This window comes from Acinonyx jubatus, chromosome A3, assembly GCF_027475565.1.
Source record: "Acinonyx jubatus isolate Ajub_Pintada_27869175 chromosome A3, VMU_Ajub_asm_v1.0, whole genome shotgun sequence".
NCBI lineage: Eukaryota > Metazoa > Chordata > Mammalia > Carnivora > Felidae > Acinonyx > Acinonyx jubatus.
This window is the reverse complement of record NC_069388.1, coordinates 12,003,336-12,022,594: the sequence shown is the minus strand read 5'-3', so window position 1 is coordinate 12,022,594 and position 19,259 is coordinate 12,003,336. Positions and strand designations below refer to the sequence as shown.

The window sequence follows — 19,259 nt, the reverse complement described above, 5'->3', positions numbered from 1 at the left end:
ACCGTCACTTCTGCAAAAGCAGGCTTTCTCAAACACCACAGTCCCCATCTATATCACGGGGAAGTCTGAAGAGGGGAGGAAAAAAAAAAAAAAAGACTCATCAGAATTACGTGGGCTACAGACTTCACCCTCTGGTTAGTTAAAAACGGGCAGCCCGTAGGAAGAAATCAAGAATGATCCTGTGCACCGAGAGACACAGAATATAATCTAGGTGACATGGCCCTGGGTGAACAATTTTCCCCCCAAAATGTGAATTTACTTAGCAAAAAGTTTTATATAGACCCCTTCTGAAACAATTCAATCCTTTTCTTCCAAAACACTTCAGTCCTAAAGCCGTTAGGTGGGTCTGAGCTAGGGAGGGGTCTGTGCTGAGGTGTCTGGGGGTGAGGGGAACACAACGGGCCACAGATGGAGGCCTGAGCACTGCGGGACGAGGGCTGTCCTGAATGCAGTGTCAGAACCAGGAAGGGTGAAGAGGGCACTCAGCAGAAAGAGGGGGATGCCAGAGTTGGGGTGCCACAGCCCAAGCAGGGCTGAGAGGAGTGTCTGCCCAGGGAGGAGCAAGCAGTCTAGTCCACGGTGTCAGAACCCACGTGGGACAAAGAGGGCATCCATGCTGGCAGAGAGGCTGGTCCAGAGCATGAGAGCTTAAGTGGGATAAGGACGGAGGAGGAAAGCCCAGCAAAGAGAACTGAACTGTTTGGGGTAAGAAGGATGTCCAAACAGGGACTGGGGATAAAGCAGCAAGGTACATACAAAGAATTGATCAATTAAGTAAATATATTAAGAAAAACGGGAGCTGGGATTCTCACTGCCAAAGGAAGGAATTACAAATATGGAGAGGGAGAAAACTAGAATGAACCCTGAGGTGTTAGCTTTAAATGGCAGGTAGTGATGTGAAGTCACAACTTTCCATTTACATGCATGTAGAAATACAGATGTCAATGTGGGTATGTATCCACATACATATATCCCATCGATTTATGCACTGAGGCAAGAAGCCTGGACACTCCAATAGCAGTGAGGGCACAAAGGACCTGGATCTTCGCTTCTACATATCCATCCTCCACCAAAAAGAATCAGGATTCTTTGGGGAAAGAGCTGATTCCAGATCTGGGATAAGGAAGGCACAAATGTGCCTAGAACATGTTGTCATGCCAGAAAGTAAAAGCAGTGATTCTGAGCTGAACTATTTTTTTAATTTTTTATGTTTATTTATTTTTGAGAGAGAGAGAAAGAGAGAGAGAGGACAGAGTGTGAGCAGGGGAGGGGTAGAGAGAGAAGGAGACACGGAATCCGAAGCAGGCTCCAGGCTCCGAGCTGCCAGCACAGAGCCCGACGCGGGGCTCGAACCCACAAACCCAGAGATCATGGCCTGAGCCGAAGTCGAACACGTAATCGACTGAGCCACCCAGGCACCCCATGAACTGAACTGTTAATTATTTTTATATAAAAGACATTATTGGGGCAACTGGCAACACTCTGATGGGAACTGAGGGATTAGATGGCCATGAAGTATCAATGTCAATTTTTTTTTAATGCTTATTTATTTTTGAGAGAGAGACAGACACACCGCAAGTGGGGAAGGGGCAGAGAGAGAAGGAGACAGAATCCCAAGCAGGCTCCCAGGCTCTGAGCTGTCAGCACAGAGCACGACGCGGGGTTCGAACCCACAAACCGTGAGATCATGACCCAAGCCGAAGTCAGACGCTTAACTGAATGAGCCACCCAGGCGCCCCCAACAGTTTTTGATTGTTGTGTACCTAACTTCATTTTTTTCCCCATAAGTTCTATGGCTTTTATTCAACAATTTTGTGTAGCATTGTGTTTTTTAGGAACGCTTAAGTCATGTTATAGCAGAACTAACTGTATTTAATATAACCACCTTAACAAAGAAGAATAAATTGCATGACATCAATGGTATCCCTATTCTGTACCTATTGACGTTAAAAAGAAACAAAGAGGATGGAAAAAGAAAACATGCCGTTTAGTTGCAACCTAAATTTCCAACAACTCGGAAGCAAAGGAATATCCTGGGTTTTCATGCTGTCTAATGGTTCCACATGGGATCTTCCAACAGGCTAGGGAAGCCCGGTCAGCCTAGAGAAGGCCACACAAGTTAACTTTAACTACATACCTAATTCCTTTAACTACAGATTTAGAGGGCACGCTGTGTCACAAAACTACATTTGAAAAAACAAAGGAAATAACGGCAGTAAAGTATGTGAATGTTTAATGTGATCGCAGCAACCCACCCTACCCCCTTCGTTTTAAGCCGCTCTGACCTACCTTTGAGTGCCTTCTCGATCATTTCAAGTTTAGTTACTCCTGACAAGCTGGAGAAAACAATACCAGGCCGGAGAAAAATAATCACTAAGTACAACAGCTTTCTGAGAAAGCCTTTCTTTCTGCTTTGTAGAATCCCATCAAAGTAGGAGCCAGATTGAATGCTACACTTTCGCATTAAATTAGCCACACTGGTATATGAGTTAATGAAATATAAAATTCTTCCGCTTAATTTTTATTCGTAATATTTAGGAATGAGATTAAATCAACCTGACACCAAAGGGGCTACAATTTCCTATCTGGTTTTCCGTATATCAGTAAACACAGCGAGTATATTTTCTTTATAGCTCTCCTTTTAAGAACTCCTTGCCAGAAAAAGATCTTTTTTTTTTTTAATGTTTGTTTATTTTTGAGAGAGAAAGAGAGAGCACGAGTGGGGGAGGGGCAGAAACAGAATCCCAAGCAGGCTCCAGGCTCGGAGCTGTCAGCACAGAGCCTGATGTGGGGCTTGAACTCATGACTGTGAGATCATGACCTGAGCCGAACAAAGTCGGGCGCTTAACCGATGCTCAACCGACTGAGCCACCCAGGCACCCCCAGAAACAATCTTATAGCGAGACGTTACATTTAGTTAGAGTGAGGGAGAGACAGAACTAACCAGGAAAAGATGTTCCAGCAAAGAAACTGCAGAAGGGTAATCCAGCACAAAATAGCATTTACTGAATTGCTACCCTTCTCTACAATCAATTCTCTCAGACTAACAACTCCTAAGGTGCAAAATTTTCAAATATCTGTGTGTATAAAGATGAGAAAGAAAACCAAGAGATGAAAACATTTGTGAGGAAAAGATTATGAATAAATTATTGTAATTTCCTTCCTGCATTGTTCAAGTGGGTTTAATAGTTTAAAAGTGTTGTTCAACAGCACAAGGGTGGTAACATTTGTGAGACCCTAATTAAATATGATTCATTCTGGAATGTTTCCGGTGACACAAACTTACATAAATAATCTACTGGTACGTTTATTCAGATATCACAATGAAGAGAGTCTGTTTTTCACACATACAAAACAACCCCAAACTGTAGCTTCCATCTATGCACACTGTTTTACTATTTTATTTATAGAACAATTAAATTAATAAAATAATATTAAAATTAAATTGGTGGCAGTGATGTTTAATTTGTGGATACTGGGGAATGTTACTGAACGCAAACCACAAAACCTATGCCAAAACTAGTCCTAAAAGAGGTATTTTTCCCACTTTCCCTTGTAAGCTTGGTACTTCGCCTTGGTCAAAGCTGACATAAATAGCTACAGAAATCAGCAACACAGCCTCAGAAAATAAGGCCACCGAACCAAGAGAACACAGGTGGAAGACAGGCTAGCAGTTAATGGTGTGCTCCCAGGGGACCCTAGGGGCCTTCATCATCCTCAGCCATAGCACCTGCTTCTCAAGCTCAGCAGAACCTTCCAGACAACATCACAGGATGAAAAGATTTATCCTTTGCAAACGTAGTGACCCTTGTCCTTCTAGCTTTAAATTCTGAGGGTTCAAATAAGAACTGGGTAACAGAAAAAATGAGACCCTCCGGAAACTTTGCTGCAACCAACTGCTTCAGCCCTGGTCTACTACGTACCCCTTCACGGGAATTGGTAACCCTAGCAGGAAGTTCCCCACTTTCCCTTCCCCTCTCTACTCCAATAGAGCACTGTGATCAAGGGGCTGGGGAAGAGGTGGGAACAGTGATTTGTTGAACACCTAACTGGTACCAAGACTTGCAAACATGTGATGATATCCCTCCTTTATCGTCACAATAATCCTGCATTTATGTACCGCTCATCTCCCGTTTTTACATATTAAGAAACACTCATTTGGGCACCTGGATCAGCAAGACATCTAAACAAAAATGAAATCGAATTATCCAAAAGCTTTAAAAATCAGCCTGTCCTTATGTTTTGTTTTGGTTGTTTGTTTTTGTTTTTTGGAGTCTTTGGGCCCTTTTACCTTTATAGTTTTCAGAAATACAAAGGTCACATCAAAAAATTACCTTTGTTCATGGCGGTCCAGTATACTATTCACACTGCTTTTGTATAGGTTTGAAATTTTCTGCAATCAAATAATTAAGGGGAAAAAACTATCTCAAACATAAAGCAACCAAAAAAGTAGCTTCTTACCTACAGTTAACTGCCAAATGAAGTTTGAATAAATGCCAATCTTCTAACCCACACAAATCTTAAGATTTCTCAATACTTAAAACCAGAATGAAGATAAGCCAAGTCAACAATAAAAAAGAAAATCAGGCCAACACCAAAACAAAACATCTCACTTGCCCTGTGCCACATACATTCTCTCTCTCTCTCTCTCTCTCTCTCTCTCTCTCTCTCTCTGACACACACACACACACACACACACACACACACACACACACACACACACACACAGAAGAATGAAGGATTCCAGGGGCGCCTGGGTGGCTCAGTCACTTGGGCATCCGACTTCGGCTCAGGTCATGATCTCACAGTCCATGAGTTCGAGCCCTGCATCAGGCTCTGTGCTGACAGCTCCAAGCCTGGAGCCTGTTTCAGATTCTGTGTCTCCCTCTCTCTCTGCTCCTCCCCTGCTCACGCTCTGTCTCTTTCCTTCAAAAATAAATAAACATTAAAGAAAAATTTTTTTAAAAAAGAAAAAAAGAATGAAGGATTCCAGTTGCCCCTTCCAGACAAAGCAAATGATGGGTGCCAGCCTAGCACAATCAGCTCAAGTTTTTATCGAAAGCATAACCTTAGCAACAGAGGCAAGGTTATTCCCGCTTTCCATGCACAGAGCACAAGAGACTAGCTACTTCTCAATCACAGACTTGTGCTTCATGCCATCCGTATGGTCCAGTCTCAGAAGACACTTCGTCCTCATCTCTCCTTGGATCAAGTAAAATACAAAACAGTTTCTCATTTCCTACGCAAAAACTACCTCTCAAAATGAAAGACTGGCAAGCAGAGCCAAGACATAAAGGCATAACTTTTGTAAGTTTAAAAACACCAAAGTCATTAACCTAGATACTTTTCTAATTAAAAAATTAGAAATGGGGCGCCTGGGTGGTTCTGTCAGTTGAGCATCCAACTCTTGATTTCGGCTCAAGTCACAATCTCACGGTACATGACATCAAGCCTTACATCAGGCTCTGCGCTGACAGCACAGAGCCTAAATGGAATTCTCTCTCTCCCTCTCTCTCTCTCTTCATCTCTCTCTCTCTCCCTCCCTCTCTCTGCCCCTCCCCCACTCTTGTTCTTGCACTCTCTCAAAATGAATAAACTTAAAAAAAAATTAGAAACAATGTTCCTAGCAATATATGAGAATCATCGTAGCTGCCCCATCCTAAATCAATCAGGACTGTTTTTCATCGACATGTCAAGTTTACGCACAAGACAAACCATTAATAAATTCATCTGCGACTTCCAATTTCAAAGCATTATCACACACAGACTAGGTAAGACACAAAATGCTTACAAGGGTTAAAATCCTTATTGAATACAAAATGGGCAAAACCTAAAACTACCACTTGTGAGCTGCCCACACACCAGGCCCACATAAAACCAAACATCTAACTTTTCTGGGCATAATTAATATAAAACCGTGCTCTGTGTCATAGTTCAATTATAATGAACATTTTAACAAATCCATCATGTTTTTATTTGATTCTTTTAGTTCCTCACCCTGAAGTTTTCTTGGTTAGCACGGCAACCTTTAACATTCCCATATGAGCAGGGAACTAGCTAGTTGTACTTTTCAGCACCTCAGATCTGTCCACCTCTCCTTTACTTCCCTAACTTAACAAATAAATAGTGGGGTGCCTGGGTGGCTGGGTGAAGCCTCCGACTTCAGCTCAGGTCATGATCTCGCAGTTCGTGAGTTCGAGCTCCATGTCAGGCTCTAAGCTGTCAGCACAGAGCCTACTTCGGATTCTGTGTTTCCCTCTCTCTCTGTTCCTCCCCTGCTCATTCTCCCTCTATCTCTCTCTCTGTCTCTCTCTGTCTCTCTCAAAAAAATAAACATTAAAAAAACATAAATACATATTGACTGCACACCTTCTGTGTGACAAGACAGTGTTGTAGGCAGGAATACAACAATGAACAAGAAAGGTAAGTCCCATCCATTTAACTCTGAATGAGAGAAAGGTCTGAAGATGGGCAGGAGCACAGAAGTCAGCCAGTGAAAAGGAAAAGGAAAGAGTCTAGTCTATGCTGGAGGGACAGAAGAAGAGTGGCATAAATGAGGCTGGAGAGGGAGGTAGAATCAGGTAAGACAGAGGGCCTTACAAGTTACGATAGGGAGTCTCAACTTTATTCCAAGAGTAATCAAAGTCACCGAAGGGTAGGAGACAAATTCATCATGTCGGACAAATGCCTCCTGAGCACCTACTCGGTGCCAGACTTGTATTCTGAAACCGACACTCTTCCAGGTGGAAGAGAAGAGGCCTCGGCATGTAAATGCGTCCCTCCTCCACTGGTCCAGAGAGCACTGTTCTTATTAAGACACATCAAGTCATTGCTTACCACCATCACCATGACTCCATTCAGGAGACACACAGCAGCCACATTCCCTGTAAATGTGACCACCAACCAAAACCAGGCACAACCAATGAGCCCAGTGGGGTAGGAAATCAAATGTGTTTTCAAGAATTTAACTTTTCTGCTGCCTTAAATACCACGGTCTTAAATGTCTTAAATTATATGCACTATTATTTCTGGCAATTAAGGAATGTTAACACCAACTGAACAGCAGTTGAAACTGATCTTCAATTAAACACATCCATCCAGGAGTATCAAATCACTCAAAACTGAAAATTTTTACTACAGGGGAGCTGTAGTCCCTAGCCGAATACTTAAAAAAGTAACAGAGCTATGGTGCCTGCCTCATTCATTACCGAACCCCAAAGCCCAGCACACTGCAAGGGTGCAACACGGAGATTAAATTAATGAAGTTATAGCTCTAGTAGCCAAAGTAGGCAAATGAAAAGCCAAGTTTATGTACTTTTTCTTTCATTACAGAAAAAAAATTTTCTAAGGACCCACCTGTCTTTAATCACCACCATTATCACTCATGTTTAGATAAATACATCTGCAGCCGGGCACAAAACAATAAAATTGCCAAATTTCACCTTGTCAGAGGTGCAGGAGTTCAGCAGGTTTTACATATTAGGTTTTCCTTTTTGCTCATTCTTTAGACTCTGTTCATATTCTGATAATGTTACGAAGGAAACAGGATGAAAAATAAAAAATCCTGTGTTCACACCACACCCCTCCTCATCATGCAGGGACCATCCTGGCAGCGTGTGCCTCACCTCCACCTGCCAGCCTGGCCTGTGCCGTTGACCGGGAGGCATGGGGAAACAGAACGCTCTGGTGAATAAGGAATTACCAATTTTCAACGAATCAGAAGACAAAACAAAAACAAACAAAAAGACCCCACATTTCATACCAAACTCAAAACCACGCCTCCATTGTCTTCATTCTAACCACCAGCACCTATTATTAAATAACCAAATGTAGGGGCCTCTGGGTGGTGGCTCAGTCGGTTGACTTTGGCTCAGGTCATGATTTCCCGGTTGGTGGGTTTGAGCCCCGCATCAGGCTCCGTGCTGACAGCTCAGAGCCTGGATCCTGCTTTGGATTCTGTGTCTCCCTCTCTCCCGCACTCTGCTCTCTCAATCTCTCTCAAAAATAAATAAGCATTAAAAAAAATAATAACAAAATGTATAAGGCGCTGGTTAACGGAGATTTGGGGTCAACCAAATGCCAAGTAAAATTTACTTTTCCCTATCTTAGAAGTCATCAGCCCCTTTCATTTCTGTATGGAAAACAATGAGCCCAGTGTTTCATTAACTATGTTCACCAATCTATAATATTTTCCAAATTTCTCTTCTGTAGCAGATGTTCAATCAGTAAACTGTATTGTCCCCACCACCAAAAATGTGGTAATGTCAACATCTGGCCTTTACACGGACTTTCAAAGAACGGCGACTCGAAGCAGAAAACATTTAAGTTATACTTCAGTCCCGCTGGACAAAATAACCAATAAACAAAAAACATCAAATAAGACGTGGATAGTCCCCCTTCCATCAGAAAAAGTCACAGGACTCTTCTAACACTTGAAATACTTAACACAATCCGCACAGTGTGTCAAGTTTAGCAAAAAGAGTAACTATTTTAAAGACAGAGTCAGAAATCAAGCAAGCAGCATCACATTTAAAGAGGTTAAGAGCAAAATAAACCAAAAACCTGTGACTCCTCCTTTCTCAGTAACCAGACCAGTAGTAGCTTGTGCAGGAAATGCACGAAATGCCTTCTGGTAACTTAAGCATTACAAACGCCTATCAGACCTTCACAGGCAGAAAAAGGAATGGGCACGCTGAAGAGAGCAAAAGTTAGCAGTACATTTTTTTAAAGTGCAAACAAAAGAAAAAAAAGAGACAAATTGAACCTCATTAAAATTAAAAACTTTTGCACACCAAAGGTTGCTATCAAGAGTGAAAAGCAGCCCACAGAATGGGAGAAGATATTTGCAAACCACAGATCTGATAACAGCTTAATATTCAGAAAATAGAGAGAGCTTCTCACAACTCAACAGACAATCCAATTAAAAAATGGGCAAAGGACCAGAACAGACATTTCTCCAAACAAGATACACAAACGGCCAATAAACCCATGAAAAGATGCTCATTATTCATCATTAAGGAAATACAAAGCAAAACCACAATGAGCCATCATTTCACACCTAAGACGTTTATACTCAAAAAAAAAAAAAAAAAAAAAAACCACCCAAAAATGGAGAATAAGAAGGGCCGCCAGGATGTGGCAAACTGGAACCCTCATACACCGCTGGTAGGAATGTAAAATGCTGCACCCACCGTGGAAAAGTCTGGCCGTTCCTCAAAAAATTAACTAGAATGACCACATCGCTCAGCAATTCCAATCCTAAACATATACCTCAAAGAATTAAAAACAGAGACTCAAGCAGATATTTGTACACTAAAGTTCCCAGTGGCATTATTCACATACCCAAAAGGTGGAAATAATTCAAGTGCTCGTCAAAGATGAAAAAACCAAATGTGGTGAATACATACAGTGGAATATTCTTCAGTCATAAAAGGAACAAACTTCTGATCATGCCATCACATGGATGAGCCTTGAAACCACTACATGAGCTGAAACAAACCAGGTACAAAAAGACAGTATTCTAGGATTCCACTTATGTGAAGCATCTAGAAAAGGCAAATTCATAGAGACAGAGAGATTAGATGGTACCTGGGGCTGAGGAAAGAGGAGAATGAGGAATTACTGTTTACTGGGAACAGAGTTTCTGCTTGAGGTGATGACATTTTTGGAAACGGTGATGGGTGCAAAACTTGTGAAGGTAATGAAAGCCACAGAATTACACATTTAAATTACTAAAATACAAGGCAAACTTTATGATATATATTTTTCTACCCCAAAGAAAACAAGTACAAAGTAGTTTGGGGCAAAATGAATGCAAAGCCACTTCAAAACCAGGATTAACGGAAGAAGCAGTCCTTCCCCCAGAGTGAATGCAATCCCACAACGAAAGGCTGATTTACCCGGATGACAGTTTCTTCATTCATGCCATCAAATGCTGAAGTGCATACAACGTGCTAGGCACTATCCTAGACCCCCCAAAAAAATCACAATCCAGAAAACTTCCCGATCAGGACTCTACAGATTATGATGATATGGATAAAGTGAGTTTTTCTTAACAAGTTAAAAGATTAAATGCTTTTATTTAAAATACACAGTTTCAAAATAAGTACATCAAAACTCCTAAAACCAGTCTGTTACCATCTTTGGCCCACGTGGTTTAATTGAAGTTGCCAATTTGTCACTTTCTAAACTGGAATAAAGGACCTTTCCTTCTTTCTTTCTTTCTTTCTTTCTTTCTTTCTTTCTTTCTTTCTTTCTTTCTTTCCTTCCTTCCTTCCTTCCTTCCTTCCTTTCCTTTCCTTTCCTTAACAACCCAAACATGATCACAGCACAGCATTTAAGAAAATACTATTTTCTGACCTTCACAAGCCAATGGGCTACCAGTCGGAAAATATATATATACATCACAATCCTGAGTATAATTTAGGCGTGGTGCCTAAAAGCAGAACTCCTCAAGATGGGATAATTAGCAGTTCTATGAGGGAAAAAAACAAACAAACAAACAAACAAAAAAACTCTTGTTTTCCCATCTTTCCAAGCGCATGGCTGTTCAGCAATGAGAACTAAGCAAAAGGTTTAAATGACTATGAATCATAGTTTTGGGACCACCTGGAGGGTGAAGAAAACAGTTTCCCCTTTATGATATTTAAATGTTTTACAGCTCTTTAATAAAAAATAATACACAGTCGTGCTCACTAGCATAGCCTAGATTAATTTAAGTTTTAAAGCACAACACTGAGCTGTCCTACGACCCACGCCTGCTGGTACCTGACGCTCCACAGCATTTTCATCACCATAATTAGGCCACTAATCGCCTCAGAGAACTGTTCATAATTGATGACGGTAACTAAGGTAACTCAGAAACAACGACCAGGTTGCCTTCTAGTCGCTGCAAACTACCTGGGTATCTGTAACCTGGGAAGGAGCAGGAACAATGCCTACCGTCTAATAATTGCTTACTCAAACCAGCAAAGGGAGGGGAGGGAGGGACACTGGAGAGGAGACAGCACTTTAAATGATTCAGGGTGACTCCCGTGCCTGGGAAAACACTGAATTCAGGGGATCGGCAGGAGGTATGAATGTTCTTCAGGATAAAGCCACAACATAAAAAAGAATTTACTGGGTCAAAATGCAATATTCATTTTCATTTAGCATCCAATTACCTAGAGGACGGAGGACCGAGCAGGAGCTAATGGGTCCGGGGCTATCTCACGCTTGAAAGCAAAAGTGCGATACTAGGGAAAGGACTGATTTAGCAGATTAAAACTTAAAAGGATTTCCCCAAGGACAAAAAAAAAAAAAAAAAAGAGCGGGGGGGGGGGGGGGGGCGGGGAGGTTTTCACATCCCCAAGATATTCCCCATAAAATTCGTTTTAGTTTTTTCCCTTGCCCAAGACAACACACAAATGTTTTTTCTTTTCCTTGTCATAGTAATTTCAAAGATACAGACTTGAGTGCAAAAATTCTTCTTTTTAGGGCAAAAACTGTCCGAACACAACAGCACTGCACACAGTGAACTTCTCCATCACCCCAAAGGGGGAACCTGCGCAAACACTTCGCCACCCCAGCAGTGCCACAGAAGCCACGGCTCAGCACCTCACCGAGGGTTAAGAAGCGGGAAACCCAAATTTTAAAAGATGGGTGCCTTTACGCAACACAAGCCATTATTCCTTCTTCCACATCAGGGTGCCATCCACACTCGCCCAGAATCCTGTAACCTCAGATCTGACAGCATCCCTAGACTCTGTACCACCATCCGTGCCCTCAGTTTACAGACGTGAAGACTGAATAACGCTTCCTGTCTAGTCACTGGTGATGCCCAACTAGAGCCGCGGTCCTTCCAGCTCCGTGTGGTGCTAGCATCAGACCCTGGAGGACGTCTCCCACTTACAAATAATCGTTACAAACCTAGGGAGCTTGGTGTCAAGCTCTGTGCTAAGCCCTTTTACATACATGCTCTACTTAATTCCCACCACAACCATGAGAAAGATAGTATCTTCCACTTGGTAGATAAGAAAATTGAAAATAATTTGCCCGGGGGACCTGGCTGGCTCATTGCATAGAGCTTGTGACTCTTGATCTCAGGACTGTGAGTTAGAGCCCCGCTCTGAGCAAGGAGGAAAAGGAGGGAAGGGAGGGAGGGAGGGAGGGAGGGAGGGAGGGGAGAGGAGGGGAGGAGAGGGAGGGAGGGAAGAAACAATGTGCACATTCAGTGTGTTGATTCAAAACCTAGGTCTGGCTGACTTCTAAGCTAACGTTCAGTCCTATTCTCCAGTCCTTACCACAGCTACAGGGTCCTACACAGCCTGACCCCTCCTATATTTCTGAATTCATCTCCTACCACTCTCCCATCACTTAAAAAAATCCAGTCGGGCCCCCCGGGGGGCTCAGTCAGTTGGGCATCCAACTTCGGCTCAGGTCATGATCTCGCAGTCCGTGAGTTCGAGCCCCACGTTGGGCTCTGTGCGGACAGCTCGGAGCCTGGAGCCTGCTTGGGATTCTGTGTCTCCCTCTCTCTCTGCCCCTAACCCACTCACATTCTGTCTCTGTCTCTCTCGAAAATAAATAAACATTAAAAAAATTTTTAAAAATTAAAAAAAAAATAGCTAAACTTAAAAAAATAAACAAATAAAATACAACAGATACTCCGTCACTCCTACAGCTATCTGAAATCTTCTTGTACATTGGTTGTCTCCTTATTAGGATAAAAGCACCATAAGGGCAAAAACCTCTCACTGAAATAAAAGCGCCAAGATGGCAAAACGTTCTGCCTTATTCATTTCTAGACTACCCAATACCCAAAAGAGCATCAGACCAGAGGAGGCTCTCAAAGGAACCACCAGTTGCATAAAGGAATGAACGCCTTTATTCTACTTTTCCCTAGTTGTTTCTTGTGATTAATCTTATCTTTTCAACCATCCTGCATGTGCCTCAGGGATATCTTATAATTCTCACTTTGGGCAAGTTAATGACTCAACTTGGGCTTATACAATCATCTAGAAAGTGAAAGAAGCAGTCGGTCTGGAATTCAGGGGTGCCTGGGTGGCTTAGCTGGAGGAGCATCTGACTCTTGATTTCGGCTCAGGTCATGATCCCAGGGTCGTGGGATCAAGCCTTGTGTGGATCCACACTCAGCGTGGAAGCTGCTGGGGATTCTCTCTCTCCCTCCCTCTGTCCCTCTATCCTTCTCAAGCGTGCGCACACTCTCTCTAAAATAAAACATCTTTTGTATTTAAAAATGTTTAAAAAGAAGCTTAGAATTCAAATATCTCCCACAGCTGGTAACATAACAAGGTAGATACTGAAATACTCATTACTGACCCATGGATCTTAAATTCCTTTCATTTTCTCACATATTTCTACAAAAATACACCTACTGTGCAAAGGCAAGCACGCTTACTTAGCTGGCATTAGAAACTAAGGAATAACTGGGGCGCCTGGGGGGCTCAGTCAGTTAAGCGGCGACTTCGGCTCAGGTTATGATCTCACGGTCCGTGAGTGCGAGCCCTGCATCGGGCTCTGTGCTGACAGCTCAGAGCCTGGAGCCTGTTTCAGATTCTGTGTCCCCCTCTCTCTGACCCTCCCCTGTTCATGCTCTGTCTCTCTCTGTCTCAAAAATAAACGTTAAAAAAAAAAATTTAAAAAAAAAAAGTTGGTTAAGATGAAGTTCTGGTTTTTCAAACAGCTTTGGGGTTTTGTCAAGTATAAGATCAGAGAGAATCAAGTGACTTGCTCAAGGTCATTTGGTCAAATCAGGTGGGATTAGCATTACTGGTTCCTGCCTTCCAAAAGCCAACCAAAAATCAAACTTTTCTTGAAACTAAGCAAGCCAAAAGGGAAAAATCATTCCCCATTTCCTCTCCTCGGTAACCCAAGGACAAAAGAAAAATTAGTTTCAATGGCAGAACTTCAATTAATAAAGTTTCGTCAATACATAGATTATTACCTCCAACCATGCACGGCACCTCTCTCAAAATTAGTAACTATTTTACCAATTTGCAAAGGTCAGTAACCTCTATACAACCTTCCCATCTAACAGCCCCATAAACTTACTAAGATGCTTTTAAATCAGCCTTTCCTATGTACATCTATAAATAGTTCACTTCTCTTATCTTCTAAAAGATCTGGTCAGACTGCAATATATAGATGTACTCTGAGCTGTTAGATTTTTTTTTCTTGAAGTTAAAGGATCATAAATAAGTTCAAAGTTTTCTTCAGAACTCTGAAAGGAATAGGGATATTTCACCAGGACGGGTGAAGCAGCGATTAAATACACAAGAATCGGTCAGGCTGGGGCTGGGGCAGGGCTAGAGAGGCTCCTACACATTTTTATCACCAGATCAGCTGCTGCTTCAGACATTTCAAACCCACCATCTTCATCACATTTTCTGCCCCATCCTTTTCATTTCTACTTTCAACCTGCTGATATAAAACACTACCTTTGAATTAATAACAAAAATGTAATATGCAGTGAAGCCATATTTTGAAATCACTAACTGGACTGGGATAGGGGTATTAAAGCAGCTGGGAACTCTTTGTACTTATTACAAGCACAGTGTACTCATATCTAGCAAGCAACAGTCCTCACATCCAATTTTCCGAGTCGAATGGTGCCATTACCCCTATTTCAGATGATCCTCAAGTCCAGGATATTGCCCTTTGCTCTCGGACGATAGGTCACCAATATTAAAAGCTGGCATGAGAACTCAAAAATACTAAGTTAGTGGGCAGGCTAAAATTGTGGCTGGATTCTATCATATATGAACAACTTTAAAATATTTATAACTAACATTAATTTTCTCTTACCTCAATTTCAATTCAAGTCTACTTATTTCTGAATATAGTTGTAACACACTTTTTGAACTGATGATTTCTCTGTAGGCCTTTGAGCAAAACGTGATCACTGGGTATATAAAGCAAATCAAAAGCAGGACTGGAAAAAATTAAACCCGGAAGGAAATGTAAGTCACTAACACTTTCCATTATGCCAGAAGTGAGAAATGTCATTATTTGGAAATGAATCAGGTTAAGCTATTATCACACTGCCAACATACAACTGTTTTTGACCTGCAAAAACAGAAATTTCATATGGTTCAACCTAATGTTATTTTCTAAGCTCATTTTAATAACTGTCTCAAATTAAGGTGTTGACAACCCAAGGCACATAAAACCTTCTATTTCTCTAGATTGCCTTAACCTTTGGAAAGATTTGCCACCCCACTGTCCAAAGCTGGCCATTTGAGAAATTAAGTGTATTAACAGGAAAGCCAAGATTTAAAAAACAAAACAAAACAAAAACAAAAACGAGACCAAAAATCCCACCAAACAGCTGAATATAACTGTGCCTACAAGAACCCTAAAGCCATTCCACATCTTTTGTGCAGTTCACATTCTCCACTAACAGAAGTTGAATCCTGAGAAGATCGGCCCTTTAGAAGACTTCCATTTAAGAAAAAACTAGTGAAAATGTAAGTGCACCGCATCTTTTTCAGTTTTCAATGATACAGGAATCTAAGCATGGTAAATGTTCATCATTTTACACTGGGGTTCCACTGACCTAAAAATTTATTGTTGAGGAATTCTAACTGAGTTGGTGAGTTCTGCTGGAGAATGTGCCTTCTAACCTTTCTAATCTCAAGGGTGATCACCATCCCAGTGGGATTATTCTGCTATTTGGATATGGTTGATTTATGTACAAACAACAGAAATAACCTGTCACGGAAAGCGGTTATGGCTGCAAGAATACATCTAGGTCTAAATCTATCATCTCACACCCATTGTTAGTAAGTCTAATAACTAATATGCTAATGACCTCTTTTCTCAATTAATTCCACTAATTACTCACCTGTTCTCATTCTGCCAAAATTCCTCTCTCCTAATCTGATCCATCAGACCACATACTATACTCTCCCAGAGGGATGTTTTTTCCCTAAGATACTTCATAAACTGGTAGGACAATCAGATGGTGCCTGTTCTATCTTTCCAGGTTTCATTTATAGTATACAGCATCAATATTAACCAGCAAGTGAAATACGCTCTTAAAAAAAAAAAAAAATCAGGAGAGAATCTCCTGCTCTATCTGGAAATTTCTCTATTCAGCTAGTTCAGTGTTGACAGGTCAACAGAGAATGGCACTAGGCATTACTACAGTCCTAAAGGGCATGCCCCTATAGTGAACCCATCAACCCTTTCCTAACATCCAAATGACCCAGACTTTTTATAGCAGAATCTACTCTCCTTGCCCCAGCCCCAACAGCATCTTCTGGTCATTTTTCACCCTGAACTAAAGTTTTCTCTGGAGCGTGTGGTGACACCCTGTCAGTCAAATACATTCTTTAAACCTTCCATCTACTCCCTTCTTTCTCCAAAGTTGCATGTAACTGTTTTTTAAAAAAACACGTACAAAAACTCCCTGTGCATGGTAAGTGCTTTAAAAAAGAATGTATCTACTTCCATCCTTAAAACCCTATGAGGCTAGGTTTAGTACTCCCATTTTACAGAGGAGAAAAGCTGAGGCTCAGTAACTTGCCCAAGGTCATAAAGGGCAGGGATTTGAATTCGAGTCCGACCTCGGTGTCCTCTGACCTTAACCCTCATGCTGTATTTCCTTCCAATCTCTTTCTTCATGTCCTTTATGTCTGTCTGCTCTGTGGTCTTACAAAGTCTATGCTTGGGCAGTGTTCAGTTTCTCCTGGGGCTGTCTTGCCTTTAAAGGACATGCCTTCCAGAAGAATGAGTACCCATTCCATTTTTTCTCCATGCTCCTCCTTCCCACCTGGCACCATTTCCCCCAAGGCTCTTATCACATCTCCTCCTCTAGGGCCAATTTACGTGTCCTCTCGGTCCCTGAGCAGGCACCACAGGATACTGAAGGGCCACCTTCTACCCTCAAGGCTACGAGAGAGAAGTAAAAGGGTGGAAGGGTCCAGACAGCCCCTCTGCCTAAGTCTTCATTCAGGAAGAAACTGCGGCCGAGGACCGGAGGGGGGGGGGGAATTTGGGGAAGGAAAAGAGGTACGGGGCGGAGTAACAAGGGTGTGCCCTTGGGGGTGGGGGGTGGGGAGATGGAGACAGGGAGGAGGCGTGGGACGCTCGGGGTTTAACAGATTGAATGGGGGGGGGGGGTGGACCGCCATAAGGTGGGGGGGGGGGGGTGCCACCCGGAGAGGAAAGGGGTCACTTGGAGGAGGAGAATGTGTGCGCTGGGGAGGAGAACCTGGAGGTGGATATAACAGGAAAGTGGAGGGAAGAAAGGGTAGGGAGGGGGAGCAGGAAACGGTGGACTCACCCGGGAGGAGAGAGGGGAAGGATGGATGGGAACCGGGAAGGTGGGGCGCCTCGAGACCCCACCACCGAGGCTCGGCTAGGAGGGGCGGGAGGGCCGAAAGGGTTCGGGGTCCGCGGAATGCCGGGAACCGGGGCCTCGGGAGACCCCGGGGGAGGAGGAGCGGGAGTTCTCGAGCCGAGCGGCGGGAAGGGGGGGGCTCGAGAGAGGCAAGGGCGGGAAAGGGGGCGTCCCGGCCCGGGGGCTGGGGGCGAAGGTATCGTCGGGCTCGCCAGGGGATGGAGTAAGGAGGGCCGGGGGTGCGCGGGAGGCAGGCGGGGGCAGTGGGTTCCGGGGCCCGTCGGGGTGCAGAGGGCGGGAACGTCCTGGCGTCCCCCGAAGGCCGGGCGTGGGGTCTCCCGAGGGTCGGGCCGGGGTCCCCGCAATCTTCCGCGGCCAGGCTCCGGGCGGCCTCTGGCCGGGGTCTTCCAAGGGTCGGCGCGCCGTCAGGGTGGGGCGAGGGGTTCCCGAGATTTTCCCCCGCTCCCCGAGGCCGGAGCGGCGCCTCCCCCCCCCCCCCCAGGACCCCAGGCTTCCTTCCTACCTATGCCGGGCGCCACATAGACGAAGTAGAGCAGGGAGGACGACAGCGAGAAGAAGAAGAGTGCGGCGAGCAGCGAGCGGCGCGGCAGCCGCAGCAGCCCCCGGCGGACGCGCATTCTGCAGCCGAGCCTGCTCCCGCCGCTCCCCGTCCGCCGCCTCCTGGGCTGCCGCCGCCGCCTGGGCCTCGGCCACCACCTCCCGGGCCTCGCGGGCCGCCGCTCGCCGCCGCCGCCTCGCCGCTCCCAGCCGCCGGCCGCCGCGGGCCGGGCCACATAGAGCGGGCGGGGGCCTGAGCGGCCCGGAGCGAGCGCAGCGGCGGAGACGGGGCGGGGCGGGCCGCGGGAGGCGGGCCGGGGGCGGGGCCAGCGCCGCCGGGCACCGTCGCAAAAGACCGGCGCGCGCTCCCTCGCCGCCCGACCCCCCGGTTCGGCTCCCGCGGCGGAGCGGCGGCCCGCAGGGAACGTCGCTAAATGGCGACAGCCCCTCTCCTGGCGCGGCCACCGCCCAGGCTTTCGGGGAGCGTCGCTCAAGTGCCGGTGGGCTCCGCGCAAGGGCGCCCCTAGCCCGGGAGCCAAGGGGCCGTCTGCAATGTCTGACGCTGCTGGTCGCCTACTGCGACAGTGGAGCGGGGATTATAGGCATAAGGGCTCGGCATACACCTTCACTCATTCATTCATTAATTCACCTCACCATTTATTAAAAGCCAGACATAGGCCATAGGCCAGACGCTGTTGTTGGTGTTGGGCACGCTACAGAGAACAAAACAGACAAAATCTGTCTTCGTGAACTCAGGCTCGAAAGCGAGGAGAAAAGGAGACAAATCAGTTCGTAGTATCGGGTACTGATAAATGATATGAACAGAATAAAACACGAGAACGTATTGGCGGCAGGCTAGTGTGGTTAAGGAAGGCCTCATTGACCAGGTGACGTGGGATGAGACATAAAAGGGTGAACAGCAGGCACAAAGGCCCTGAGGTCAGAAAGCTTCCTCTCTCCCCAGGTTATCCAAACCCAGGATAAAGGTTAGATCTCTAGGCAGGGTCCACATCCCACAGAATCATAAGGAGTGTAATGATAACAATTATCAACGTGAGGACTTGGGTTGAGAGACGCTGGGCTTTACTTATGTCGTTAAACTGCCCCCGCAGCCCTGCAGTCTGTGCTCTCATTATTGCTATTACACAAATGAGGAAACTGAGGCTCCTAGGGGAAGCAATTCCCCCAAGCCTTGCAGTAAGGGTTCAAATCAAAACTGACCTGTCTCCCAAGGCAGACCTGTGACCACTAGGTGGTAACTTACCTCAACATTACATCTGGCTACTAATTCGCACCCTGCAAGTTGGTATCCTACTCCGTAGGATAGTGTGTGTGACCATAACCAAAAGAATGCTTT

General features: G+C 44.6%; 1 protein-coding gene across 1 annotated transcript in view; it reads right to left on the bottom strand.

The window, feature by feature from the left end:
* Positions 1-18,162, bottom strand: part of B4GALT5 (beta-1,4-galactosyltransferase 5) — a 71,125-nt gene extending 52,963 nt beyond the window's left edge. Inside the window, exon 1 of the mRNA XM_027046825.2 lies at positions 17,868-18,162. Within this exon, the coding sequence (XP_026902626.1) occupies positions 17,868-17,982 (115 nt within the window). The 5' untranslated portion in view covers positions 17,983-18,162. The remainder of the gene's footprint in view (positions 1-17,867) is intronic.
* Between the last annotated feature and the right edge of the window lie 1,097 nt (positions 18,163-19,259).